This window comes from Lutra lutra, chromosome 7 (assembly GCF_902655055.1).
Source record: "Lutra lutra chromosome 7, mLutLut1.2, whole genome shotgun sequence".
Taxonomy (NCBI): domain Eukaryota; kingdom Metazoa; phylum Chordata; class Mammalia; order Carnivora; family Mustelidae; genus Lutra; species Lutra lutra.
Window position 1 is genome coordinate 70711489 of NC_062284.1, and position 27452 is coordinate 70738940.

Below are 27452 nucleotides of genomic sequence, written 5' to 3' on the forward strand. Positions count from 1 at the left end.
CAAGTCCAGGAAGGAAGGGAGGAAAAGACCAGAAATCTAGCTAAGAAACCAAGAGGCATGCTCTCCTCATACTGAAGGGTGGGTGGGCTTCCCTTGATCACTGACAGGGTTCAGGAGCTGCAGGGCAGAAATCAACGACCTACAGCTGAAAGCCCAGGCACCTGGTTATCACGCAGTGAGGGGCTGGGTGCAAAGGGCTGGAAGTTAAGGAACCTTGAGTCAACACCACCACTGGGTGCCTGCGCACACTCCAACACTTCTGCCCGCCCCCCCCCCCCCCCCGCTCTTCCTAAGAAGTGTGGGGGGCTGGGCAGGGGGATGCCTTTTCACTTGTTACGGTTTTACGCTGCTGCTCTCCACCCTGTAGCGCGGTGGGGTCCGTCTCTCCAAACGTTGTTTAACAGGCAGAGGAGAAAGAACCCACCTGGCCCAGGGCCACCCCACTGCTGACTTTACCAGTTTGGGGATCTCTGTGTGAGCGAAGCGTCCAGCCCTAACGTGGGCGCATCCTAAAACCCCTAAGACCCGCAAGGGTAAGACCAAAGTGTGCCAACCAGGTCGTGCGCAGCTGCTTTAGAATGGGTTAATAGCGGTCTAGCGAGGGCGGTTTCTGCCAGTCTGACCTCTAGGAGAGAAAACCAGACTTAACACTGGAAATCCTCGTCTTGCTGAAAGGAACGCCTCACCCGGCTGACCCCGCGAGCCTCCTCCCCCGGCCGGGCCATTCGAGCGCACCCCCGGCTGCCCACCCGACCCCGCTCCCCGCGTCCCCCCGCGCTCACCCAGCCGCCGTGCGCCTCCAGCCAAGCGCGGTGCTGCCCTGTGAGCCGACGGCAGAGGAAGTCCACCAGACGCCGGCAGTCCTGGCGAACGTTGGCCTCCCACTCCCCCAGCTCCAGTTCCTGGTCCGGCCCCAAGTTCGAGCAGGCCCCCGACGGCGGGCGCTCCAGCAGCGTTCCCGCGAAGGTCAAGAGCGCCACCACACGGCCCCAGCTTAGTGCTTGGGGGTGGGCGAGTATCTCCCGCTCCACCTGAGCCACCAGCTCGACGCGGTTGCCGCGGTAGCCGCGGTAATCCGACAAGAAGCGCTCGTGACGCTGCCGCACGTCGGCGGCCACCGAGCGCAGCACCGCGGCCTCGCGCGTAGAGGGCGACCGCGCGGGGGTGCCAGGGCCGCGGGCGCAGTACTCCAGGTAGTCGGTCAGCAGCTGCGCCGTGCGCTCCCTCAACGCGTCCGCCATGGCCCGACCTCTCCCCGCGCCGCCCGACCCGACCCGGTTTTCTAGGTCCGGCTGCGCCTCCGCCCAGGGAGGGGCCGCCACACCCCTCCCCGGTTCGGCCCCGCAGTTGTTTTTCTAGGTCGGGAGAGTAGCCTCTGATGGGAATCCCATCCGCACCTGTTCCAGCCCCAAAGGCCAGGCCCCGTGGTGTGCACGCGCTCACAGGGCGATAAGAGACTGAATGAGGCTTCTTTTGGGGGTGTGGGGGGGTGATTATTGTTTAGCTCTGGGGCCGGGGACTAAGAACCCAGAGGGGACAGTCTGGGAAGTTGAGCCAGACTTTTGCCTCCTCTTAAGAAGAGGTTGACAAAGGCTACCCACAGCCCTCCACTGACGACTCCATTGCGAGGATCATCATCTCCCGACTGGACGGAAGCCGCAGGTGTGTGTGCTGGAGATACCTGCCTGGGGATCTGGCATATGCGGCAGGAAACGGGAGACTGCTGCAGGCTGCTGGAGTGCCAGTACTGGCTGTATCCATTCATTCACTGGTATTTATTCAGAGCCTGTTAGCGCTGGAATGTAATGCAGAACAAGGTGTGTGGCCCCTGCTCTCAAGAACCCTACAGTCTGGTGCTGAAACAAAGTAACAGCCCCCCACCGCAGAGTTTAATTATCACTATAGCCGGAAGAGCTGAGTACCCAGCTCCAGCATAGTGGCTGCTTCCAGTAGCTACCATTTCTATATTGCTTAGAATTCTCTTTATTTTTTACTGGCAAATTCCTCAGTATTCCAAGGCTCTGTTACAGTTAGCATTTCTTTTTCTTTCTTTCTTTCTTTCTTTTTTTTATAGATTTTATTTACTTGACAGAGAGAGAGAGAGAGAGAGAGATCACAAGTAGGGAGAGCGGCAGGCAGAGAGAGAGGAGGAAGCAGGCTCCCCACGGAGCAGAGAGCCCGATGCGGGGCTCGATCCCGGGACCCTGAGATCAGGGCCCGAGCTGAAGGCAGAGGCTTAACCCACTGAGCCACCCAGGTGCCCCTATAGTTAGCATTTCTTACATTAACCTTTCTCTGTTCATGATACTCTATGGCTTCTTTCTCCTGATTGGTCCCAGACTGACACAGGATTGCTATTAGCAGTAAAAATTCTGTGGGTGCAGTGGTCTGGATTATGTTGCAATATCCCACTCAGGGTGAAAGAGGAGTTGATGCCCCTTGTTTCACACCAGAAAGAGGCGGCAAGACATTTGGGAGGTCCTTTCGGATTTGGGTGACAACATACACCATGTATGAGTGTGTGAATTTGACCCATCCTCAGGCTGGTGGATTGGGAGGAACAAGAGAAGATTCTGTAGTACATTTAGGCTGTACTACAAGCTGCTCTACCACCTGGGTCTTATGCTCCACCAGATCCAATGATATGTGATGTGCCAAAGAGGAATCCTGTATGGACACTCCAGCAAATGCCAATAGGAGAATTACAGCACAGACCTCTAGGTTTTCAAAGCAAATCTGTGTTCTTCTCTGCACATAGCTATTCTCCTTTCAAAAAGCACGTTCTGACTTGCTACTCGACCTTGGTAGAGCCTGAATGGCTAACCATGTGCTATCAGGTGACCATGTAGCTTGAGCTCTCATCGTGTGGATGTTGTCTGACCTACCTAGACATAAGGTTGGGCACGCACAGCAGCAATCTGTGCATCTCTCTGTATACAAGACTGAACTCAAGCAGGTCCATTAGGTACAAGTAAATTGCATGAGTAGGTGGCTCAGAATCCTGCAACACCAATTCTTACTGCTTTGCCTCCTCCCTCATTCCATGCCTATGGCCTCCAAGGGATTGCTTATGATCAGTTGACTGAGCGAGAAAAACTCAAGCCTGGATTACAGATGGGTCCACATGATGTGTGGTACCACATGCAAGTGGACAGGGGGAGCAGCACATCAGGGGGGACTGTGAAGACACTGGTAAAGGAAAATCTTCCCAGTGGACAGGGATTCCAGCCAGGTATTTAGCTGTCCACTATGTCTGGAGGGACAGATGGCCATAGTACCCACCTACACTGGTTCTTGGGCAGTTGCTGATGGTTTGGCTGGATGGTCAGGGCCTTGAGAAGACGAGGCCTGGAAGATTGGTACTAAGGAAATCTTGGAAAGAGTTATTGTCTGGATGCCTCTGAATGGGTACAGACTGAAAATATTCATGTCCCATGTGAATATCAGGAGCAGACTCTTAATAATCAGACAAACTTCTGTGCTCTGTGGATGTCAGAGAGCTTCTTTACCCAGCCAGCTTGGTGCTGATTCTGTGAGTCTGCGAGCAAAGAGGCCACGGCAGCAAGGAGAGTGTATGGCAACAATGGGATTCTCCCTACAAAGGTTGAGCTGACCATTGGTACTGGTGGGTGCCTGGTCTGCCACATCAGGGGTTCGTGTATAGTGAGCCAAATGAATTTCCTCAGAAGGGATTATAAATCTCTGTGCATCAAGCTCCCATTTGAACTCTTTTTGACATCTTATGGGTTCCTTGCGGAGTTAAATGTTTTTCTATGTGGTCATATTTTATTTGCCAGGGACTCATGATTTTACCTGATTAAATATAATATAACGTTATATTTTAGCAACAAGCACAGTTTTTTCTTAGATTTGGAGTAGTTTGGTGGTGAGTGGTGATTCCTCTGGCCTGGCCATTGGCTAACTCCTAATAATTATCAGGTGAACCAAACAGCAAATGAAATGAGCCTCTACACAGAATTTCTGATCCACACCATGCAAGGAAGCAGTTTGCAGTCAGATTTGGTTAAAATCCTTGCTCTGCCACTAAGGAGCTGTGCGACCATGAGCAAATTATCCAGCTCTTCTAGCTTCAATTTCCCTAAGAAATGGAGGTCATAATTGCACCATCCAGCTGTTACAAGGATTATGTGACTTGGTGTATGCAAGGTGCTTTGCACAGTGCTTGGTACATAGGGCAAGTTCTTTACAGAGAAATTTTTATTATAGGTATGAACTAACCAGGGTTACTATGCTCACTTGTCCTACTTTTAACCAAAAATCAAAATGTAATATTTTGGTAAGCCTTACCTATCTGGTTTCTTGGTTTTGTTTTTTTAAATACTGAAAATACCTACAGAGTACCTACTATTTTTCCATATATCTATAGATTCAGCAGCTTTATTGTGATAAATGTGCAGCCATCACCACTAATTCCATGACCTCAAAGGAAATCCTGTACCCATTGGCAGTCCCTCCCCATTCATCCCATCTGAGCCCCAGGCAACCACCAAATTACTTTCTGTCTCTGTGGATTTGCCTGTTCCGACTATTTCATGTGAACAGAACCACACACTGTGTAGTCCATTGTGTCTGGCTTTTTTCACTCAGCACAATTTTATCAAGGTTCATTCACGTTGTGGCATGAACCAGGACTTCATTCCCCTTTCACTGCCAAATGATATCCCGTTGCCTGATATCCCGCCCTTTGTTCATCGGTTCATCGGTTGTTGAACATTTGAGATGTTCCACTTTGGGCTACTGTGCACATTTGTGTTCAGGTTTCTGTGTGGGCATGTTTTCATTTTTCTTGGGTTACAGACCGAGGGGTGTGAAGCCACCTATTATTGGGGAGCACAGATAGGTTAACCTGTGCTTCGTGGTTCCTGGTTTACAATAAGGCCAAGTGTTCACCAGTGGTGTATAGGTTAGATAAGCTTAGGTTCGAAGATGGGCGTTTTCTGTTGTCACAATCTTTGTGTAAATGCTCGCACCATACTTACCTTTAGCTCTTCATAGTTATTTTTGAGCCATGAACAGAGCATCATTCCTGATCCCATCCCCTCATGAGAGGGTCAGCATCCTTTCTACAATGACACAAACATACTCACTTCATTTTTTTGTCACCAGAAATGGGGGTCAGCCCTCAGTGGAGACGGACCAGTCCCGAAGGCCAGCCTAGCTCCAGCCACATCCCATCTAGAGAACAATGGGTCTGTGGTATGCCTTGAAGAGTGGCCCGATTCTCTCCTACCACAGGTGAGATGGCGAGTGGTTTAGCCTCATGTTCTTGCAAAGGATCCAGAGGGACAAAAAGATTAACTGAGTGCTTTCCCCCACATTGCCTCCTCAGAGTTCCTGGCCCACCTCAGTCCTGCCCAGTCCAGATCTCCAGGAACTGTATATTTTTAGGACCTTTTTTTTTTTCCTTTAAAGATTCTATTTATTTATTTGACAGACAGAGATCACAAGTAGGTGGAGAGGCAGGCAGAGAGAGGGGAGGAAACAGGCGCCCCTCGGAGCTGAGAGCCCGATGCGGAGCTCCATGCCAGGACCCTGGGATCATGACCTGAGCTGAAGGCAGAGGCTTTAACCCACTGAGCCACCCAGTTGCCCCTGTATTATTTTTTTAAAAAAAGATTTATTTAAGAGAGAGAGAAAGAGAGAACAAGCTGGGGGAGGGGCAGAGAGAGAAGGGGAGACAAGCAGACTTCCCACTGAGCAGGAAGCCCGTTGCTGTGATGCTCAATCCCAGGACCCTAAGATTTCGACCAAGGATCAGACGCTTAACCAACTGAGCTATCCAGGTGCCCTCAGGACCTGTATTTTTAACCTGCTGTTGACCTGAGCAGTTTTCTCAGCAGGCAAATTTGGGAGATGCAGATCTACAAATTCTTGCTCAGCCAGCTCTCCGGGGCTCAGAGGAAGCCAGTAGACAGCAATAGGGCCCCGACTCCAACCCTGGTTAATCTAACCTATCTGCTGCGCTTACCCCCAGGATCCCAACTGCCCTCCTCGGAAAAGCTTTTCATTAGTCCGAAGACCCCAGTTGGTCTCTAGCCTTTCCCATTGCCTCTCTGTGTCCCCTTGGAACCTCCTCTGAGGGCCTCTCCTCCAACCCCTCTCCTCAGTGACCCTCATCCTTATCCCCCTTTTTTCCAAGCTCCTGTAAGGGTATTCTCGCTCAGTGAGGCTTGAGAAGGGTTCATTAGCCCATCAGCTGTTTCAAAGTAGAGTTCCAACCCTAAGACCCTTTCGGGGGGGTCCCCAAGATCAAAATTATTTTAAATATGTAATAATACTCACCCTTTCTCTATATGTGTGTCCTTTAAGACTCTCATCTCACTCTCTGCGGAGTTATCCAGAAGCTCCTGATATGTGGGGAAAGCACCACCAGTGGGATGTGTGCTTCTGTATTCTTGTGTTTTACTGTTTTCCTCAGCTTTAATTTCTAATATGATAAATATTGATAGATATAACCCACATAACCAAAAAGCTCAATAATTTTTAGGAGTGTAGAGGGATCATTAAGACCAAACACTGGAGAACCAGGGGCCCAGATGAACCTCTAATTGGTGACAGTGACTAAGTGACTAATTGGAGACATGCGTGGGGGCTGCTTAAGGAGCGGGAGGAAATGAGGGAGGGCTGAGGGGAAGAAAGAGCACAGGAAGGGGAACCAGGAGGATGGGAGGAGATGGGGGTAGGCGTGGGACAACGAGAAAGAGCGAGAAGGGAGGAGGGGGAAATAGGAAGGGGAGGGATGGTGGACGGATGGAGGAAGCAGGGAGCCAACCCTTGTTGAAAACAAGCCAAAGACTGAGGACGGTGCTTTATGTATTTCAGTGCCGTCCCTCCACACGCCAGCGAGCTGAGGCTGAGAGGGCTTCAGATATCACGTAGGCTGGAACTTGGTAGAGTTGGGTCTGAACCTAGGTGCACATCGTTTGGGCCCACACTGTCCCCCTCTAACTTGCAGCAGAGTCCGGGTATCACCACTGCCCCCTGCTTGCTAGCTGGCCAAGCAGCCATGAGAGTCTGAGATACAAACACCTTTATGACCTTTCGCTGCCTTTATGATGGAGGGAAGGTGTAGAGGAGGTCAAAGGGTGGAAGAGGGAAGTGGGTTTGGGGTGTCTGCCTCTGGCTCATTGCGGGGTAGGCTGGCAGCCGGGCCCCACTTCGGTGAGACCGGCCGCCCACTCCAAAGCAGCTGCCTTGATTTTGATTCACAGGCATTTCCCATAAATGGCCATCACTGCAGCCCTCTGTACCTGACCCCCGTTCCTGCCTACGCCTGGTCTCTGGCTGCGCACACCTAAGCGCGTCTGTGTGGACCCTCCACCATAGCTGGTTTGGTAGGTTTGCCCCCAAGTCCCCTAAAAAAAAGGAAAACTGACTACAAAACTCCACTCAGCATTATTTTCAATATGCAAAATAAAATTTATTACCTGGAGTTAGCCTTGGAGTCTCCACATGGTGTGCCATATTACAAACCAAGTGTTTCATGGATAAATACTAAACAACACCCACTGTGAAATCAAATGCTTCCAGGGGAGGTGGCTTACTGCCCGTGGGGATAAGTGAGTGTTCTAGGGAATACTTCACAGGTTCCCCCCCCCCCCCGTAGCTTTTTTGATTAGAAAGTTATGGACCATTTTTGCACATACACTGAAGATGCTCTCTGCCTCTCCAAACATCTAACCTTGAATTTGCTTCCCTTTAGTCTTGGTGACTTTTCTTCTGTCCTGTCCTCCTTCACTACTGGAAGGTCCAGATCAGAGTGCAGAGACACTAAAGGGTCTGTAGGGGAGAGGAAGACCGGGAGCAAACTCTGGGACCTCTTGGGAGTGGAGCTGGGGAATCCCGTGAGAGGCACCCTGGGACCTGATTCCTTCAGCAGCTAGCTGGAGTTGGGGAGATCCTTTACCCTTTCCTTGAGCCCCTGCCCAGCCTGGAATCCACTGGGGAAGAGGAGAGGAGTGGCTGAAAAATGGGCCATTTGGACCAACTTCCTCCTTCCCTCTGGGCTCTCTGGAGTTAAGCAGGGGCCTTGTACATTTCTCTCTCTATCCCAGGGCGCGCTGTGTAGTAAAACCCTCAGTAAAACGTTTGCTTGGACTGGATCTAATCACCATATTTACTTAAAAGAACTGATGGAAAAGCTAGCCTGTTTTTTGTTTTGTTTTGTTTTGTTTTGTTTTGTTTTGAGGAACTTGCCCATTAGGATACCTGCACAAGTCGTTTTGAGGGTGGGCCAGGGAACACGTCCTGATGTTTGCAGGCCAGCCAGGTCCAGACCTGTCTGCTGACCAGACCCTGCGGCAGCTCTGGACGGTCTCTCTGAGTAGCAGGGCCTGGAGCTGGGCCCACAGGGCCAGAACCACGACTAGGAGTGGGGGCAGGCTGGAGCAGGGCCCAGAGAGGAGACTGGATGATTCAGGGTTTATGGGCACCACAGGAGCCCAGAACACCCACAGGGCAAACCTCAACCAGGTAAGACTTCCAGTGTGTGAGCTGACCTGCTATTTCTCCAAGGAATGCATGCTATCTTAATGAACAAGGAGTTTTCTAAAACGAAGAATAAGCCTCAATGCCTTAAAGACGAGGAAAAGAAGGGATCTTAAAACAAAAACACTTGATGTCTTCCAGAAGGAAATGCTGATTTTCAAGTAAAGACAAGTAGTTTGTGTGTTATTTTTTTCTCCATAGAAGAGAAGCAAAGACATTATCGCCTGGGACCTATCAACTAATTCATGTAATTACATTTTCAATGCAATAAATATGAATATACTTCATATGGATATGATCTACTATGACACCTGTAGTATCCTGAGTGGATACTACTAATTCTAATACATCTAATACTATGAGCAGGTTTTTAAATAAGTTTACTGTCTGTTCCCACACAGAAAGGTTTTGCTCTGAGGAGCCTTTGTGTCACAAACAGCATTCAGCTTTTCCCTCAAATGACAGGAAATATCCCGTCCAAGGGAGCTGTCACATCATCACAGAAGTCCTAAAGCAAATATCCCATCCACTCTATGTGCATCTCTCCTCTATTTGTGACAGTTCACACAGAGGGAAATATTTGACCTGAAAAAAGACAATGAGAGACTGAAAAAGAGACTTTTACAATAAAAACATATTTTCAAAAGGGATTGTGTCTGATTACGTTCAGAATTTGAATTTTCTTCTATCACAGACCCCTCAACACGGTCTGCCTCGTGCGGTCCGTTAAGGTCAGCACTTCTAGAGGAAAGTTCCAAAAGGCACAGGGCACCCTGAGAAGAATCAGATTTTAGAGTGCTCTGAAAACAAATGTGGTTCAAGGAAGTACTAGGGGATTTATTAAATGCTGAATCCGTGTGGTAATAGAACGCGTGGAGATCATATGATTAGAATAACCTTAAAAATGGATACATTTTAAAAAGTGTTCAAAATGCAAAACACTGGACTTGAAGGTGTTCTAGTGCTGAAGGCCCACACCAGATCTTTCCAGGGGTGATCGTTTTAAAGGTAATATCGTCTGGGCTCCTTTAAGCTACATCGCAATAACCCTCAGGTCCTCTACAGGAAGATCTATTTCCATTTGGCGGTTTCAAATTCTACCCTTAGGTGCCTATGTGTGCATTGTGAGGAGACGATTAGGCCCAGACCTGCAAAGCCACAAAGAGATAATTGTTAGTCCCTTTAGTTAAGGACTTGTGAAACTTGAGTTTAAAAAGATAAAATCAAGGTCAATCTCACACACACACCCCAAAATGAAGCACACACATTTCTTGGATGGTAACACCTTACTCCTGGCTACTCAAAGGTGCCTCTTCAGCCCTGCCTCTTCCCCTAGCTCTGCTCAGTCATCCAAGGGGTATCTGCGGGGGACACTTAGGCTGAGTACCAAACCATCTGTACTCACACACGTCCTTGAGTCATTCACGTGACTTTACTAATTCAGGAAACTCTTGCCCTGGAAGAGGAGCTCACAGATTGTTTATTTCAGAACCTCACAGAAATCTTTGGTTTATCCCAAGATTAGACCACTCAACTACTCTCTTTAGAAAAGACACTCACTTCTCAGGCATACACAGAGCATCACAAATGATGGTTACTTTCCAAGACTGTCTTCAAAATCCTCTCCCTCCCCCAACTATGTGTCCAGCAATCTTTTTTTTTTTTTTTAAAGATTTTATTTATTTATTTGAGAGAGAGAGAGAGAGAGAGAGCATGAAAGGAATGAGGCCAGCAGGAGAGGCAGACTCCCTGCCAAGCAGGCAGCCCGATGTGGGACTCGATCCTGGGACTCCAGGATCATGGCCTGAGCCAAAGGCAGTCACTCAACCAACTGAGCCACCCAGGCGTCCCTGTGTCCAAGCAATCTGAAAACTACTGTGCCACAAATTTGTCTAAGCCTAATTCAATCCCTCCAACTGGTTAAATCAGACCCCCTCCCCAAACCTCATAAACATCTCTGTTTTCCCCTTCTGAGATGCCACTGAGACTGTCAAGTTTGTGCTCTGTCCCTAGTGAGATAAGAAATACACTTAGCTTTGCTTTATGAACAGGCATTTTGGAGGTATTTCTGGGAAGCCAACAGCCAACAAGTTCATTGAGCTCTTTGAGAATCTGATGAAAACCATGAGGGCACTTTCTCCAGAAAAATGGATACAGGACATGTGAGTGACCTATAATTTCAGGGGCTTCACGGGTTCCCTAAAGCCCCTCTGTGGGTCTCACAAAAGTATGTCACCACGGAATAGAAATGTCCCACTATTGGGAGTGAGACGGGCACCCTGTGGTTTGCCAAAACCTAGAGTCAGCAGAATCCTACTTTCAGGATCAAAGGGGGCTGTTTGGATCACCTGGCCCCATTATTACCTCAATTACATGCTGATACATGGTTGTTTCAACCTATGCTCCAATACCTGCACTGACGGGGGACTCATGACTTCTCTGAGGCAACACACCCCGTCTGTGGCCATAGACAGAGCTGAAATTAGAGCTCTGTCTGGCTGATGTCACCCAGGCTGACTCTGAGCCTCTGCATTAAGGAAGGCCAATCACTCCTCTCACACACAGAGTAAAATAACAGAATTTCTCTTACTCTTAGGGTATGATCCCATGATCCTGAGCAAAAAGCAGTCCCATCAGGGGAGACTCGGAGAGTACTAACGCGGTTTTCATGTCCGAACAGGATGGAGACTCGGGACCCCTTCAGAACATCCCAGACATTGATGGTATAATCATTGTATCCAGCAAACAGCAGGCGCCCTCAAAGCAGGAGGACAGGATGGTTACTGAACCGGTTCTTCCCATCCATTTTTCTTTTTGTGACGTTCACTCACACAATCGGCAGTCGCTTGCTCATTCATTCATTCACTCATTCAGCCCACTGTGATTTAGTGCCCCCTATGTGCCAGGCACTGTGCTTTGCCCTGGGGCTTCAGAGAAGAGAGCCGAGTCGCTGCCCCTTGAGGAGGGTGCTGGTGGGCAGGCAGGCAGATACGGGAAGGGACACACGGTAGCCCATGGAAGAGGGATGATAATGGAAGTGCTTAGCTGTGTGTAAAATGCTATGAGATCATGGAGGAAGGAGGATCGAGGAGGGCACTGCACAAAACTGATAGGAGTTGTCTCTTGGAGGCTGAGGCAGAGAAGGGAGGCTGGAGATGCTGTAGGCAGCGGTAGCAGCATGCAGGCAGAAAAGCACAGATTTAGACTGGGGGGCTGTGTCTGGGGAAACTGGTCCTGTCAGAGCAGTCTTAACTTTTACTAGAAGCCTCCCCAGCAGTGAGGGCAGAGGGGCCATGAGCTTCTAGGCATTAAGAAAGGGTCTCTTGCTCCCCTCCTCTGGAAATGTCCCTTTTCAGGGATGAAGGGGAGGCCAGCAGGCTGAGGAGGAAAGCCTATGGAGGGCCCCACAGATGTGAAGCTGTGTGCATCACTGAGGAACAGCAGTAGGTGGCGTGGCCTTCATTTCCCATAAAATGAAGTGGGTGGGGAGGCTGCTTCGGGTGGGGTGAGGGATCATGGAGGAAAATCAGGGCAGACGCAGACTGCTTAACGGGCTGGCTCATGGGGAGTTCCGCTGAGGGAAAACTTGATCAAGAGCTGGGTTTCGTTTAGGTCCCGGCGTACGGTCCAGGGAGAGTTTCTGAAAGAATATCTTACCACTGAGGGAGAAGTCCACACTGGATGCTCCAAATATGATACTGTCTTTGGAGTAGACGGCGACTTCCCTGTCCGCCCGGAGGTCGTAGAGGCGACACTGGGGTGACAAAGAAGACAAAGAAGCACTTATTTCTTCTTCTTCTTTTTTTAAATTAATTTGACAGACATCACAAGTAGACAGAGAGGAAGGCACAGAGAGAGGGGGAAGCAGGCTCCCCACTGAGCAGAGAGCCTGATGCGGGGCTGGATCCCAGGACCCTGAGATCATGACCCGAGGTGAAGGCAGAGGTTTAACTCACTGAGCCACCCAGGAGCCCCAAGAAGCACTTATTTCTGGCTCTGGGTTAGGGAAGAGAGGAGCACGGGGCTATTGGCAGGAGCTGCTGGCTTGTGAAGTTTGGGGGATGAGGGAAATACCTCGAGTTTTCTCCCCTAGTATTTTCTCCCTTCATCCCAACTCCTAGTACTCTAAACAAATCAGTGGAGATTCAAAGAAACAGCAAATACAGAAGATTTTGGGGGGATACAAAAACAAAAATGAAACCCCTCTTTCTCTTCTGAGAAAGGATACACATTCATTATAGAAAATACAGAAAAACTCAGAAATGCCCAAAGAAGGAAACAAAAATCACCCTAAATCCTAGTACTGACTAACATCTAGGCTATTTCCTTCAGTTTTACTTCCATTTTATGTTTGTCTTTACATGCAGTGGATATTTCACGAAGACTTCTATTAACATCAGGTTATGAGCATTAAATAATCTTCAGAAACACATGACTACCATGGTTGTTGAATATTCCGTATGCAGATATATTAAATCTGTTTAGCCATACCCTCTTAAGAGTTTTGCTTGTGTCTAATTTTTCTCCTTTACAAATAAAATTTTGATGACTGTTCTTACATATCTCTGATGTTTTCTTCAGAATAGTTAAGGAACAGAATCCCTCAGAATAAAATTGTTTTACGAAACAGTATGACTGGGGGAACGTGGGTGGCTCAGTGGGTTAAGCCTCTGCCTTCGGCTCAGGTCATGATCTCAGGGTCCTGGGATCCAGCCCTACATCGGGATCTCTGCTCAGTGGAAAGCCTGCTTCCCCCCACCCTCTCTCTGCCTGATTCTCTGCCTACTTGTGATCTCTGTCTGTCAAATAAATAAATAAAATCTTTAAAAAAAAAAATAGTATGACCAGATCAAAGGGGAGGTATATTTTGAAAGCTCTTGGATCATATGGCCAGACTGTTTTTCAGAAGGATGGAAGCAAGAGGCCTAACTCTTTAACCACATCATGTCCACAATGTAGCATTTCACGTCTAATCCAAATGAGCATGGGTCCCTTAAGCTTGCAGTTATTGGATTACAGGTGGTCTGAAAATGTTTTCAGGAGTTTATTTGCCATTTTGGACTTCCTACTTTGTAAACAGTCTAGATTTTATCAAACTCTTTCAAAAAATTGGGGTGTGTATCTTAGTGATGATGCAACCTCATTCATATCTAAAGGATTTCAATTTGGTCTGTCATATAGATGGCAAGAACTTTTCATAGATGTATGCTCTTATATTTTGTTATACGTTCTTTGGCAGATGGAAGTTTTACATTTTCATTTTTCAAAAAGATCTTATTAATTTGGTATTTATTTGTCTTCTCTCTGGCAAACCCTGAACCAACCACTTTCCCCAGGCTGCCTGGGGAGGTATAGGAAAAGGAACATATAGGGCATGGGAGAAATAATAACACATGGGAGAAATAATAAATACCAAAAATATTTACTTATAGCAGTATTTTTTTTTTTTTTTAAAGATTTTATTTATTTATTTGACAGAGAGAGATCACAAGTAGACAAAGAGGCAGGCCGAGAGGGAGAGAGGGAAGCAGGCTCCCTGCCGAGCAAAGAGCCCGATGCGGGACTCGATCCCAGGACCCTGAGATCATGACCTGAGCCGAAGGCAGCGGCTTAACCCACTGAACCACCCAGGCACCCTATAGCAGTATTTCTTAACAGGAAAAAACCCCTGAATCTAAACTTTCAAAAATTAACTAGTTAAGTACACACTAGCCCATCTAAAATACTATTCAATTGCTAAGAAAATATAATGTAGATTGGCTACATTGGCATGGGAAAATGTTTACAGTCTATTGCTAAGTGAAAACAAATTATAAAGCATTTTGTTCTAAAATAAAAAAGAGAGGAATTCACCCAACTGTGACTTTACTTGGGTTGGGAGATTAAGATATTTAATCCCCTACCCAAGTTTTCCTCAATGAATTCACTTTATTATGGTAATCAGAAAAACATTAATTTTGAAAAATAAAATTAAATCACTGCATTTCTCTTTCAAATAGGAAAAGTTCTCATAATTTAGAAGCATACCGTAGCATCATCTGATCCTGAAGCAAAGGCATCTCCGCTTGGGTAGTACCTGCAGAGACACAGTTTGGATAGAAAGCACTTTATTTGGGGTGGTGATTCTCAATCCTGGATGCCTGTCAGAATCGTCTGGAAATCACTGGGAAAGTAGTCCCATGCTGGGCCTGTGGAACCAGAGTTGGCATCTGCACTGCGACATAAGAACCACTCATTATAGAGGGCAGAAGGGGAGGCTGATCTGGCTGGCCCACTGGCCTCTAGTTTTCTTCCGGTAAGTAGGGGACAGTGACAATGGCTTTGCAGAGTTTTGGTGAGGAGTAACTGAGATAATGTGTGTATTTGCACCAGGCACTGAACACAGAGCAGGCTGCCTGTAACCATAGTTTCCACTGATCTGGGACTTGGCTCAGCTCTGGGATAAGAAGTGATTATCTGCATAAGACACTGGGATTGCAAAGACAAAGCTTCATGCAGATCTCTGCATGGACCACTGCCTCCATGTGAGACTTCTGGCAAAGGACTTCACCTTGCCCAGCCTCAGTTTCCTTATTTGAAAAGTGAGGATGATAATGCATTTTCCCTTTTGTAAAGACTGAATAAGATAATATGGGCAAAGAACTTGGCATGGCCAGATGGAAAGCATTCAGCAAATGTTACTTATTACTGTTACGTTCATTCTCTTCTCGGTTATCAGGCTTCAGAGGGAGAGAGGAGTCTACACTGAGACCTAATGGATGTTGGAGGAAGAGAGATCAGGGTAAGGGGAACAGCACAGGTGAGAGAATGTGCATTTTAAGGATTGAGTATATAGAGGTTTAATTTATTTCTGTGGCTTTATATTCTATCCAGCATCTTACCAACTTCACTTAATATTTGTATTAATTTCCTTTGATTTTTCTAGGTAATTATTGCACATTTGTCAAAAGCTACAGTCTTTTTCCTTTTTCACTATCCTACAAGTGAGGGTAAGGACCTAGAAATTTTTACTAACATTTCTACTGCTCATGTAAATAAGCACTGCTACCTTATTCTTCCTTTTAAGGGGAACAGGTCTACTGTCTTTCCCACTAAGTATAGTGAAGATTCTTGGATGATTATATTTCAAATACTATCTTAACGATGCCATTTTCCAAATTTACATGTCAAGTCCTTGCCTCTCTCTTGGGAACCAGTTCATAGATCCTGCTACCTACTCAACATTTCTACTTGTGTATATAATACGCATCTCAAATGTAACTATCCCAAAACAGAGCTCTGGAATGCATATACGACAACTGCCTCCTACCTCTGATTCCTCCAGCCTTCTCTGTCTTAGTAAATGGACCCCTGCTTACTGCCCCTTATAAAAGCGTTGGGTTCCCAAGCTCAGGATTCTTCTTCTGTAATGGAACCTCTCCGTTTCACCCTGTGGAATTGGGGCTCAGGCAACCAGCACAAAAATGCTGATACTCTGGCTGCTGCCATTGCTAGGAGTAATAAACTGTCCTTCATCTTGAACCCAGGAGTCTCGTGTCTTCTACCAGCCGCTATGAAACTGTAGCAGTCTAACTTGATAGCTTGTAGCTAGGGTAAAATCTCAGAATCCTCACAATTCTGGACATTTCTGTCTCCACGCTGTCTTTAGTTCCAGCCACTGTCACCTTTTTCTTGGACTCATGCAACTTTCTAATTGGCCATCATACTTCCATTCTTGCTTCCCCACAATCTGTTCTCCAAACAGCAGCCAGAGTGATCTCTCAAGGGCAAAACACAGACCATGTCAACCACCCCCCAAACTGGCTTTCGTTAGGTCCCTCCACATCTCATCTTAACCCAGCTCTCTGCAAGCCTGGCTCTTTCAAACATCGTTTTCTCAGAGAGGACTTCCCTGGCCATCCTAAGCAATAACCCACCCCATCCCATCTGCCTATTTTACTTTGCACATAGCACCATCTTAAATTAAATTGTACATTTATTTGTTTGTGCTTTGTCTTATCTCCTGCAAGAAAGTAGAGACCTTGTCTATCTTGTTCACAAAGTTCCTGGAACAATGTCTAGCATATAAGTCTCAATAAATATTTGCTGAATAAATGAATGAGAAATACTGACTCTGCTTAGGGAGGATAATAACAATTACTCTAAGTGCCACTGAATTAAATATCTCCACGAGATCTGCAGCGCTGTTCAGGGTTACCACAAATCAGCCTTTCTTGCTGGGGGGACCTGTCTCAGCCAAGTCAAATGAGCCTGGAGGTGGTTCCTGGGCTGAGCATTATTACCCCATGCCAGGGATTGCCAGCAGAACAGGGAAGTTACATGAACATTCTACTCACTGACCGGACACTGTTGATGTCAGATTCGTGTGTTTCAAAGGCCTGCACGCACTGGCCGGAGCGCATGTCCCACACCATGGCTTTCTTGTCACATCCCTACAAATGCAAAGTTACCCAGAGTTATGGTCACTGCAAGGCCTGTCTGCAGTCGGGCATGAGCTCTCGTTACGTAACAGAGCCGTTTACCTCCCATGGGTAAAATGGCTCAACATGCTTTTCTGAGACTAGCATCACCTAAGGCTGCTTTCTTCAATCAATAAGCCCTGAGAAGGTGAGATTGTCTTGGGGTGTGGGGAGCAAGAGAAGGCACCCAGCTGTCCCCTTTAGCGTGTTTTCTTCTTTTGCACCTTTCCAAGTGTGGGTACAAACCCTCCAGAGCCTCCTTGCTTTCCCCTGGGCATTTCTCTCTTTGCTCTGTCCTTACTTCCTCCCTCCTCTTCATCTCTGCCTCCCTAAGCCCAGGGGGGAAGGGCAGGCACACACTAGGTGCACAGTGGGGCCACCCCGCTGTCTCAAGTGTACAGGACAGCCGGAGGCAAAGGGAGCGCCCCAGGAGCCGCTGGGTCATCTACGCCTCTGTGGCATGCGGGCTGGGGGTCATGACCTTGCCAGCGGCAAGATGTGGGTCTCCAGCAAGTTGCTGTCCTGGGCTTCCATCTCGCCACCTGTAAACGTGGCCCAGGGGATCCTAAACATGAGGTTTTCACATTATACTGTCCTGGCTCCAGGAGCATTTGACACGTTCCTGCTGAGCAATGCTGTTATGGAACTTGGGTAGGACAATGTGGACTCTTAATAGTCAAATAGGAGACGTAATGGCTTAAAACTGGTGTTCAAGTTGCCGGTTTCAACCTCAGAGAGAAGAGAGGGATGAAGCACCACAACTAGTACCTCAGAAGCCCCGCAGTGGGGGTTCAGTGCTCCAATCATCTTTAATGAGAACGCAGACAAAGCAAGCGGGAGCGTCTTCTCATCTTCTGAGGATACTAAGTCAAATGGAGTTTAGTGCTCTGAAGGAGACAGTATGATCTACAGTGCTATCAACTACTTGAAAAGGCAGTGCAGTTGAGGAGGCCCAGATACAGTTATTCGAAGGCCCAGAAATGAAACATACAGAGGTGGGGCCAAATACCCAAGAAGAAACTGGGGTTCCTACTGATTACAGGCCACACAGTCCCTGCCTAATGCCCAGCACCAAGATGCCGGCAGCTCGGAGCCAAGGGCCCCTGTGTCCTCCAGCTGCAAAGGACACGTGATGGTGTGTCCAGTGCCTCCTCTTCCCGCTCTCCTGACTAAAGTGAGACAGGACTCAAGCCAGGTCAGCTGGCTCAGTTCCCCACTCTTATTCCTGGCCGTCCACAGAAACACTTGCCCCTGACGTCTGTCTGACCCGCTATTGGCTCCTCCACCTAATATATTCCACAGTATATCCCAGGGCAGTGGAGTACTGGTCTGCATCATGCCCAATTTACAGAGGAGGAAATGGAGTCAGAGAGCAAAGCCGTGACCCCAGCATCCTAGTCTAGTGCTCCTGTGTGCCACCGTGGGCTTGTGTCTGACCCCGAGCCTTTAGATGCTCTGTTCCCTGTGTGCTGGGGTGGGAGGGTGCTGGTGATGCGCAGGGCTGGGGCAGGAGAGTGTCTCATGAGCCCCAAGCCCTGATCACACCACAATGCTGCCTCACCTCAGCAGCCATCTGACCAGCTTGGTACCCTTATGGCTCATCTCCAATGCTCTCAGCTGCTAACTCTGCTGTTTATTTCAGGGCACCTGAGTGGCTCAGTTTGTTGAGCGACTGCCTTTGGCTCCCGTCATGATCCTGGAGTCCCTGGGTTGAGTCCCCCATTGAAGAAGAATCTCCTCTTCTCTCTGACCCTCCACTTTCTCCTGCTTGCTCTCTCTCTCAAATAGATAAATAAAATCTAAAAAATATCCTAAACATGTTCAAATGCAGCAGATACGCACCTCAAGTCACAGCATTCACATGTGGAGAGAACATTCCAGATCCCTCTGCAGACTGAATGTCAGCCGCAGAACAGGAGACCCTCACAGCCCCTCACCATAACCGCCCACCACATGCTGCCCTTGTTGTGGGAGCAGGGGATGCGACAGCGAGCTGAGGACAATTCCTCCCAGAGAAATGTCCGGTCAACTCCCTAGAAATGACAAGAATTGTCACCATCACCCTCCCAAGGAGAGGAAGGACCCCGAGGGATTTTGCTTGGGCCTTTACCCCAGACACGAAGGTGTTGCCCGTTTCTGAGGGGGCCAGGTCCAAGCAGAGCACATCAGCCCCATGTCCGTGGAAACTCTGCAGCAGCTGCCCGCTCTCCACGTCCCACAGTGCACACGTCCCATCGCCGCTCGCTGTCAGAATCTGTCCCCAGAGAAGGACGGGAAGAACATTGGTATCAGGATCTGCGCTGGGGGAAAGTCACTCGGATGCTGAAAGCTGACCGGGGAGAAGGAGGCTCTTGGAACACACACACGGACATATGCCTTGCTATACCTGGATTCAAGCACAGAAGTATTTCTCCTATCCTACGAAAACAAAGTCTCTTTGCGACATGCTCACTGTCCTTGCGGTGTGTGTTTATGTGCCTGTCTCCAGGGGCACAAAGTCGAGCAGGGCCTCTGTGCCATATCCACAGAGCTCTATGATGGCCCGGGGTCATGGAGGGAGTGCTCCGTGAACGTCTGGGGGAACAAAACTGGCGCAACCCCCATGAGCAGGCCAGACACCTCAAGTGCTTCTCAGATCTTAACGTGCTCCCCAGCCATGGGGCTGCCTGCTAATATTGCACCTGGGCTGGGGCCTGGGACCATCCCCCCACCACCAGCCCTCACAAACCCTCACCTGGTAGCAGTGAGGAGCACTGCACCCCACCAGGCAGCATTTTGTGAGACACGTGCCCCTGTGGCTGCTTCTCCCTAGAGCAGGGCCTAGATGGTCCTAGGGCCCCCCCCAAGAGGGCCACACGCATGTCCTCACAGACTCAACAAGCCTCTGCTGGGTGCTGATGACATTCAGCTGCCCTGCTAGTAGGCGTTAATTAGGGTTTGCATGAAGAGTGTGTCTTGGTCCCAGCTCTCCGCTCTCCTGGAGCACAGTTGAACAGAACTGGCAGTAAGACCTGACACCAACCAAATTCCCTGCCCCTGTGTTAAACAATTCCGAGCCCAGGCACACTCTCCTGGTGTTCTGTGAGGCAATACTGAGAACACGTGAAAACAATCTAGCGGCTTGCTTCAGGACATGCCTGCAGCTGCAAGATAAGACTGTGAACCAACAAAACAACTTATTTACCAAGACAAACAGCTTGCTCATCCAGACTCACTTCAAGACCTTCATCTTGTGGGGCTCTCTGATTCAAAGCTAGTAATGTTGTAGCCAGTTTCCTGCCTCAAGACACCCACCTTAAAAATCACTCAGCCTCGACCCCCAAACCCTCCAAGTACCCTTCCGTGATTTCTTCATTTTGAGATGCTATGGGGATTCTGGCAAGTTGGGGTTCTCCCTTGCTGCAGGTCTAAGAAAGTTTTGCTGGAGGAACGACTGGGTGGCTCAGTGGGTTAAAGCCTCTGCCTTCAGCTCGGGTCCTGGTCTCAGAGTCCTGAGATCGAGCCCCATGTCGGGCTCTCTGCTCAGTGGGGAGCCTGCTTCCTTCTCTCTCTCTGCCTGCCTCTCTGCCTACTTGTGATCTCTTTCTCAAATAAATAAATAAAATCTTAAAAAAAAAAAGGTTTTGCGGGACAGCAAGTTTTTTCCCAGGATCTCAGCAGACAAGACTGTGATGACTCACGATCAAGTGAGAAGTGCTGAGAACCGGGCGGGCCCATGGGAGGGACAGCAAACCCACCCCAGCAACATATGAGCTGCTGTCCAAAGATGAGTGAGTGCTGGCTGGGTGAAGGCCCACCTCTGCGGGAAAGGAGAGGTGTGAGGACTTTAGCCTGTAGGCCAGACTGAGGGGAGGAGAGGGGAGGGGGTAAGCTTCCAAGGGAGATAAGATCAAGGGCGGATTTTAGGAAAACTTGTCTAAGGTCTGTGTGGCCACCCCTCAAGCTGCTTCTGTAAACTGACAAGTACAAAGGCCACACATACAGTGAGAGGAACGCTGTGATGCCTGGGGAAAAGCATGGTGAGTGGAGTTAGGGTCACAGTAGGTGGGTGTGGGTGAGTGTGTGTGTGTGTGTGTGTGTGTGTGTGTGTGCCCACGCATGCCCATGGCTTGGGCTTAGGCTGAGCACAGCGCCCTGTGTCCGGGGGAAAGGCAGCGGAGACACCGGGCTCACAGCCTCCTGGACCCAGCTGACCGTACTGCAGAGCCCGGGGTGGCCCTTCCCGAGCAGCCATGGGATGGGGGATTCACAAGGGCTAATAAGCTCTAGACGCACAGCCTCCTGATGCCCCACCTTCTTGCTGCTCCCAGGGTCTGGATGAGATAATAAGACCACGCAGGAAGGGGCTCTTGTGGCATCACGGCAATACTGTGGGGCCCTCTGTGGGTGGAGATTACCAAGGAAAGGAAATGAGCAAGCCCTGGGCTTGGGGACTGCAAGCCTTCAGTGTACCCATGGACCGCCCTGTACCTCCAAATTCCTCCTGCTGCTGGTTTTCTCTTCTCCTCTTCCCTCCTGTTCTTGTCCCTTCTCTCTTACACGCTGGGCCTAGCACTTACAAAGAATCTCCTTTTCTCTGCAGGAGGGAAACCACATTATACCCAGGGGACTCTACTCCCACCCTGGCCTGGTGCCTAGCTGGCTGCAGCATGTTGGAGTGTGTTTCTTCCCAGACAGTCTGGGGAGGCCCAGACTCTCCTTGCAGCTAGGAGAAGCGGCTTTGGAGCTCCTCCCTGGAGCCAGAGCTGCTTGAGTTCCAGAGAGCTTAGGGTTCTCTGGCACAGTCCTCAGGGCCCTCCTTAGAGCTCCCACTCATGGGCAACTCTCAAATTTGGGGACTCTCCAAGGCCGCAAAGCTCCTGCTGCTGTTCGTGGGCTTCTCCACCCTTGGTTTCCTTCAGGTGGCCTGGTTCACCCAACAAGATGACCTAGGCTGGTAAAAGTTAGTTTATGAACGCACAAGACTTGGACTGGGTCTTAATTTCTGTACTTGTATTTTATAATATGCCGTAATTCCCTTCAATCTCTCCAAGCCCATACCTATTCCTGTCCTAACACTTACAAAGGGCCAGTAATCTCCCATCTTTTTTGGGACACCCAAACAATCTGCTTTAAACGGTTACCTCAGTCTAGCTCTTTAATTTGCAGATTTTCGGGGCACCTGGGTGACTCAGTGGGTTAAAGCCTTGGCCTTCGGCTCAGGTCATGATCCCAGGGTCCTGGGATCGAGCCCCACATCGGGCTCTCTGCTCAGCAGGGAGCCTGCTTCCTCCTCTCTCTGCCTGCCTCTCTGCCTATATGTGATCTCTGTCTGTCCAATAAATAAATAAAATCTTTAAAAAAAATACTTTTAATATTTTTGTGATCTTCACTACAATATAAGTAAAAATTGAATTTAAAAACAAAACACTTATCACGATAAATGCACAAAACAGACCCTCTTACTCGCGGTCAGTCATTTATTCTGGAATGTAGGGATTTTGTAGGTTTAACACCAGTCTTCTGCCAGCCTCTTGACTTTTTCTTTTTCCATCCTTGATCACCAGAATGGAAGGAAGCTCAAGGTTCATTAAGGTATCCCAACCAGGCCATGCATCAGAATCACCCAGGAAGCTGTGGGATACTATTAACAATAATAAAGTAATAAAACCTAACACTTACAGGGGCGCCTGGGTGTCTCAGTGGGTTAAAGCCTCTGCCTTCGGCTCAGGTCATGATCCCAGGGTCCTGGGATGGAGCCCCATATCGGGCTCTCTGCTCAGCGGGGAGCCTGCTTCCTCCTTTCTCTCTCTCTGCCTGCCTCTCTGCCTACTTGTGATCTCTGTCAAGTAAATAAATTAAAATCTTTAAAAAAAAAAAACAAAACCTAACACTTACTGATATTTACCAGGGGCTGTACTATTTTACACAAATCATCTCACTGAATCCTCTGAAAACCTTATGAGAAAGGAGTTTACTACCATTCTCTCCTGAAGGTGAGAAAAAGAAAACAGAATAAAACTTTGTTTGGGACTGACCAGCTGGGATACAGTGAAGCCGAGATTTGATCCCAGCGGTCTGACGCCAAGCCAAGACCTTTGCCCTGCTCTGTTTCCCAGGATACATCCCCGCGGAAGTGGCCCACAGGACCTTCTCTACCTGGGGCTGGCGGCTTGTTCGGAGGAAAGCACTTTCTCCTTCACAGGTGCCCCTTTGATCTCCACCTCCAGCACCTGCGGCAACACAGAGGGGGTGGGCAGGGAGGGGGTGGTGATGGGACCCCACCAGAGGGACTTCAGATGTCTGAAGACTCACTGTTCTTGCATCCCTCTGAGCCTTCCTTCATCCAGACTAAATGTCCTCTGTTGCTTTGTCCTCAGCCCCAAAGACGGCGGGTTCTGGCACCACAGCCAGCCCGGGCCACAGCGCCCCCTACTGTACAGGTCTGTGAAAATCCTGGTGGCAAACGACGGGTGCAAGCAAACACTGCGGGTTCCAAGTCCCAACACCCCTCCGCTCAGCAATTAAACAGTTACCCAGTCCCCTGGTCTCCCTACCGCCAGCCTCGCCTCCCCTTCCGACCCCAGTGAGATGAAAACACAGTGGGCCACGGAAGGCTTTCATCTGACTCAGAAGCTCTCCTGCTTAAAAGAAACCCAAATCTGACCTAGTGCCTGCAATGGCTGAAGCCAGACTCAAGGGTCCTGTGATCCGGCCCTGCCCACCTCTCAGGCTGCCTGTCTCCCTCTGGGCTGCCCTCACACTTCCCTGGCCACAGCCCCTCCCTCCAAGGCTGGCTCAGGCAGCCCTTTGCAGCAAGTCTGGGACCACCCCTCCCATTCCAAGCTCTCAGCTTCCCCCGCTGTTCAGACAGTTTCCGTGAAGGTCCTGAGAACAGAGCCTGAGTGTGAGCAAGTCCACCCCCGGAACCGGTGGTATCTGGCAACGTGGGTGGTGGGTACCTACAAAGATTTGCTAAGTAGGCATGAATGAATAAACCGAGGATCCTTTAATGACGTGCTAAGAAACTTAGTCAAAGGGTTGAAGTTGTAATGTTTTCGCCTTGTAGTTTATTCAAAGTAGGGATCAGGCTTACTAGTGAAAGCCTTTTCTTTTGCTATTTGAGAAAACACAAGTGTGAGGTGTATAAAATGCACAATTCTGAAGCGCAGCAGCTCGTTAAAGTTTTACACACATAAGCACATGCAGACTCAGACTGCAGGATAGGAATTTCCACGCCCTCAGAAGGTCCTCTGTTCCACTCCAACGACCACCAAGTTCATTAGAGGAGGATGTTTTATGTGGAATGCAGTTTATCTCAGCTCTGCCATTAATTAACAGCCCTGACTTTCCCCATTTTTGATTTATTAAAAATAATAATGATAACCAATGAAAAACAACAGGAGGGTTCTCTTAGAGCCAGCTGCTAGAGCATATCTCTCCTTACATACTTACATTGCAAGAGACAGGCTTTCAAACAAAGATTGTTTGTAACAAGAGACAAAGAAGGGCACTACATAATGACAAAGGGAAAAATCCAAAAGGAAGATAGAATGATTGCAAATATCGAGGCAACTCACATAGGAGCACCTAAATACATAAAGGAACTATTAACAGACACAAAGGAAGAAACTGACAGAAGTTTAATAATAATATGGGACTTCAACACTCCACGTACATCAATGGATAGATCATTTAGACAGAAAATGAACAAGGAGATAGTGGCTTTGAGTGACACATTGGGCCAGATGAACTCAACATACATTTAGAATATTCCATCCCCGAACTAGAGGGTATCATGCTTAGCGAAATAAGTCAATCGGAGAAAGACAACTATCATATGATCTCCCTGATATGAGGGAGAGGAGATGCAACATGGGGGGTTGAGGGGGTAGGAGAAGAGTAAATGAAACAAGACGGGATTAGGAGGGAGACAAACCATAAGTGACTCTTAATCTCACAAAACAAACTGAGGGTTGATGGGGGGAGGGGGGTTGTGAGGAGGGGGTGGGGTTATGGACATTGGGGAGGGTATGTGCTATGGTGAGTGCTGTGAAGTGTGTAAACCTGGTGATTCACAGACCTGTACCCCTGGGGATAAAAATATATGTTTATAAAAAAAAAAAAAAAGAATATTCCATCCCCAAACAGTGGGATACACATTGTTTTCAAGTACACAAAGAACATTCTCCAGAATGGATCACACCTTAGGCCACAAAACAAGTCTCAGTAAATTCAAAAAGACTGAAATCATATCATTCATCTTTTTAAGCACCACAGCTGAGCACAGTCAATCACAAGAAAACACCTGGGAAGAATACAAACTACACTGAGGTGGAATTACAGGCCACTAAATAACAGATGGGTCAACTAAGAAATCAAGGAGGAAATAAAAATACATGGAGACAAGTGAAAACAAAAACCCAACAGTCCAAAATCGTTAGGATGCAGCAAAAATGTCCCCTAAGAGGTCCAGTTATAGCAAAATAGGTGTACCTCAAGAAGCAAGAAATATCTTGAATAAACAACCCAACCTTATACCTAAAGGAGCTAGAAAAAGAACAAAGGCCAAAGCCAGTAGAAAGAAATAATGAAGATTAGAGAAGAAATAAATGACATAGAGACTAAAAAAAAAAAAAAACCCAAACAATAGAACACATTGATGAAACCAGGAGCTGGTTCTCTGAAAAGATCAACAAAATTGATAAACCTTTAGGCAGACTCATCAAAAAAGAAAAGAAAGAACTCAAATAATATCAGAAATGAAGGAGAAAAAAATAAAAGCTGACACTAGAGAAACACAAAGGATTGTAAGAGGATATTATGATAAAAATTATATGCCATATCCAAATTGGATAATCTAGAAGAAATAGATAAATTTGTAGAAACACATAACCTTCCAAAACAGAATCAAGAAGAGATAGAAAATTTGAACAGATGGGTTACTAGCAATGAAACTGAATCAGTAATTTTAATTTTTTTTTTAAGATTTTATTTATTTATTTGACAGAGAGAGATCACAAATAGGCAGAGAGGCAGGCAGGGTGGCGGGGAGGCAGAGAGGCAGGCAGGGTGGCGGGGAGGCAGGCTCCCCGCTGAGCAGAGAGCCCGAAGCAGGGCTCCATCCCAGGACCCTGAGATCATGACCTGAGCCGAAGGCAGAGGCTTAACCCACTGAGCCACCCAAGTGCCCCTTGAGTCAGTAATTTAAAAAAAAAAAACTCCTGAAAAACCAAAGTCCAGGACTAGAGGGCTTCACAGGTAAATTCTACCAAACACTTAAAGTAGAGTCAATACCTATTGAATCAAATTGTTCCAAAAAATAGAAGAGAAAGGAAAGCTCCCAAATTCATTTTACAAAACCAGCATTACCCTGATACCAAAACCAAAGACACTACAAAAGAAGAGCACTACCAGCCAATGTCTCTGATGAACATAGATACAAAAATCCTCAACAAAATATAAACAAACTGAATTTAACAATACATTAAAAAAATCATTCACCATGATCAAATAGATATTTATTCCAGAGATACAGGGTGGTTCAATATTCACAAACCAACATAATACATCACATTAACGAGAAAAAGGATTAAAAACCTTATAATCATCTCAGTAGATGCAGAAAAAGCATTTGACAAGATTCAACATCTATTCATGATAAAAACTCTCAATGAAGTAGATTTAGAGAGAACATAACTCAACATAATAAATAATAAAGGCCATAAGTGAAAACTCACAGCTAACATCATAGTCAATGGGGACAAACTGAGAGCTTTTTCTCTATGATCAGGAAGAAGACAAGGATGTCCATTCTCACCACTTTTACTCAACATAGTACTGGGAGTCTTAGCCACAGCAAGCAGACAAGAAAAAGAAAGAAAAGGCATCCAAATTGGTAAGGAAGAAGTTAAAGTGACACTATTTACAGATGACTTGAGAGTATATAGAAAACCCTAAGGACTCCAGCAAAGAAACTACTAGAACTGATAAATGAATTCAGTGATGCTGCAGGATAAAAAATTAATACACAGAAATAAGTTGCATTTCTACACACTAATAATGAAGCAGCAGAATGAGAAATTAAGAAAATAATCCCATTTACAATTACACCAAAAAGAAGAAAATACCTAGGAATAAACTTAACCAAGGAGGTTGAAAGACCTATACTCTGAAAACTATAAAACATCAATGAAAGAAACTGAAGATGACACAAACAAATGGGAAGATATTCCTTGTTCCAGAACCAATATTGTTAAAATGTCCATACTACCCAAAGCATTATTTAATACTCCCTACTAAAACACCAACAACATTTTTCACAGAACTAGAACAAACAATCCTAACACTTGTATGGAACCACAAAAGACTCCAAATAGCCAAAGCAATCTTGAGAAAGAAGAACAAAGCTGAAGGTAGTACAATCCCAGCTTTCAAGATATACTACAAAGCTGTGGTAATCAAAGCATTATGGTACTAGTGCAAAAACAGACGCATAGATCAATG

General features: G+C 47.5%; 2 protein-coding genes across 5 annotated transcripts in view; both read right to left on the bottom strand.

The window, feature by feature from the left end:
• Positions 1 to 1241, bottom strand: part of BCL2L10 (BCL2 like 10) — a 41586-nt gene extending 40345 nt beyond the window's left edge. For all 3 annotated transcript variants that reach the window (XR_007128597.1, XM_047736502.1, XM_047736500.1), the window contains exon 1: positions 783 to 1241. Coding sequence is in view for 2 of the 3 variants with exons in the window: in XM_047736502.1 (XP_047592458.1) it covers positions 783 to 1241 (459 nt within the window). In the remaining variant the exon portion in view is untranslated. The remainder of the gene's footprint in view (positions 1 to 782) is intronic.
• A 6379-nt stretch (positions 1242 to 7620) lies between these two features.
• The window catches only part of GNB5 (G protein subunit beta 5), a 46698-nt gene continuing 26866 nt past the window's right edge, over positions 7621 to 27452 (bottom strand). For both annotated transcript variants that reach the window (XM_047736498.1, XM_047736499.1), the window contains 6 exons: positions 19078 to 19221; positions 16849 to 16940; positions 14536 to 14584; positions 12166 to 12262; positions 11099 to 11265; positions 7621 to 9656 (listed from right to left, as the gene is read on the bottom strand). In XM_047736498.1, coding sequence (XP_047592454.1) covers positions 9645 to 9656; positions 11099 to 11265; positions 12166 to 12262; positions 14536 to 14584; positions 16849 to 16940; positions 19078 to 19221 — 561 coding nt within the window. In that variant the 3' untranslated portion in view covers positions 7621 to 9644. The remainder of the gene's footprint in view (positions 9657 to 11098; positions 11266 to 12165; positions 12263 to 14535; positions 14585 to 16848; positions 16941 to 19077; positions 19222 to 27452) is intronic.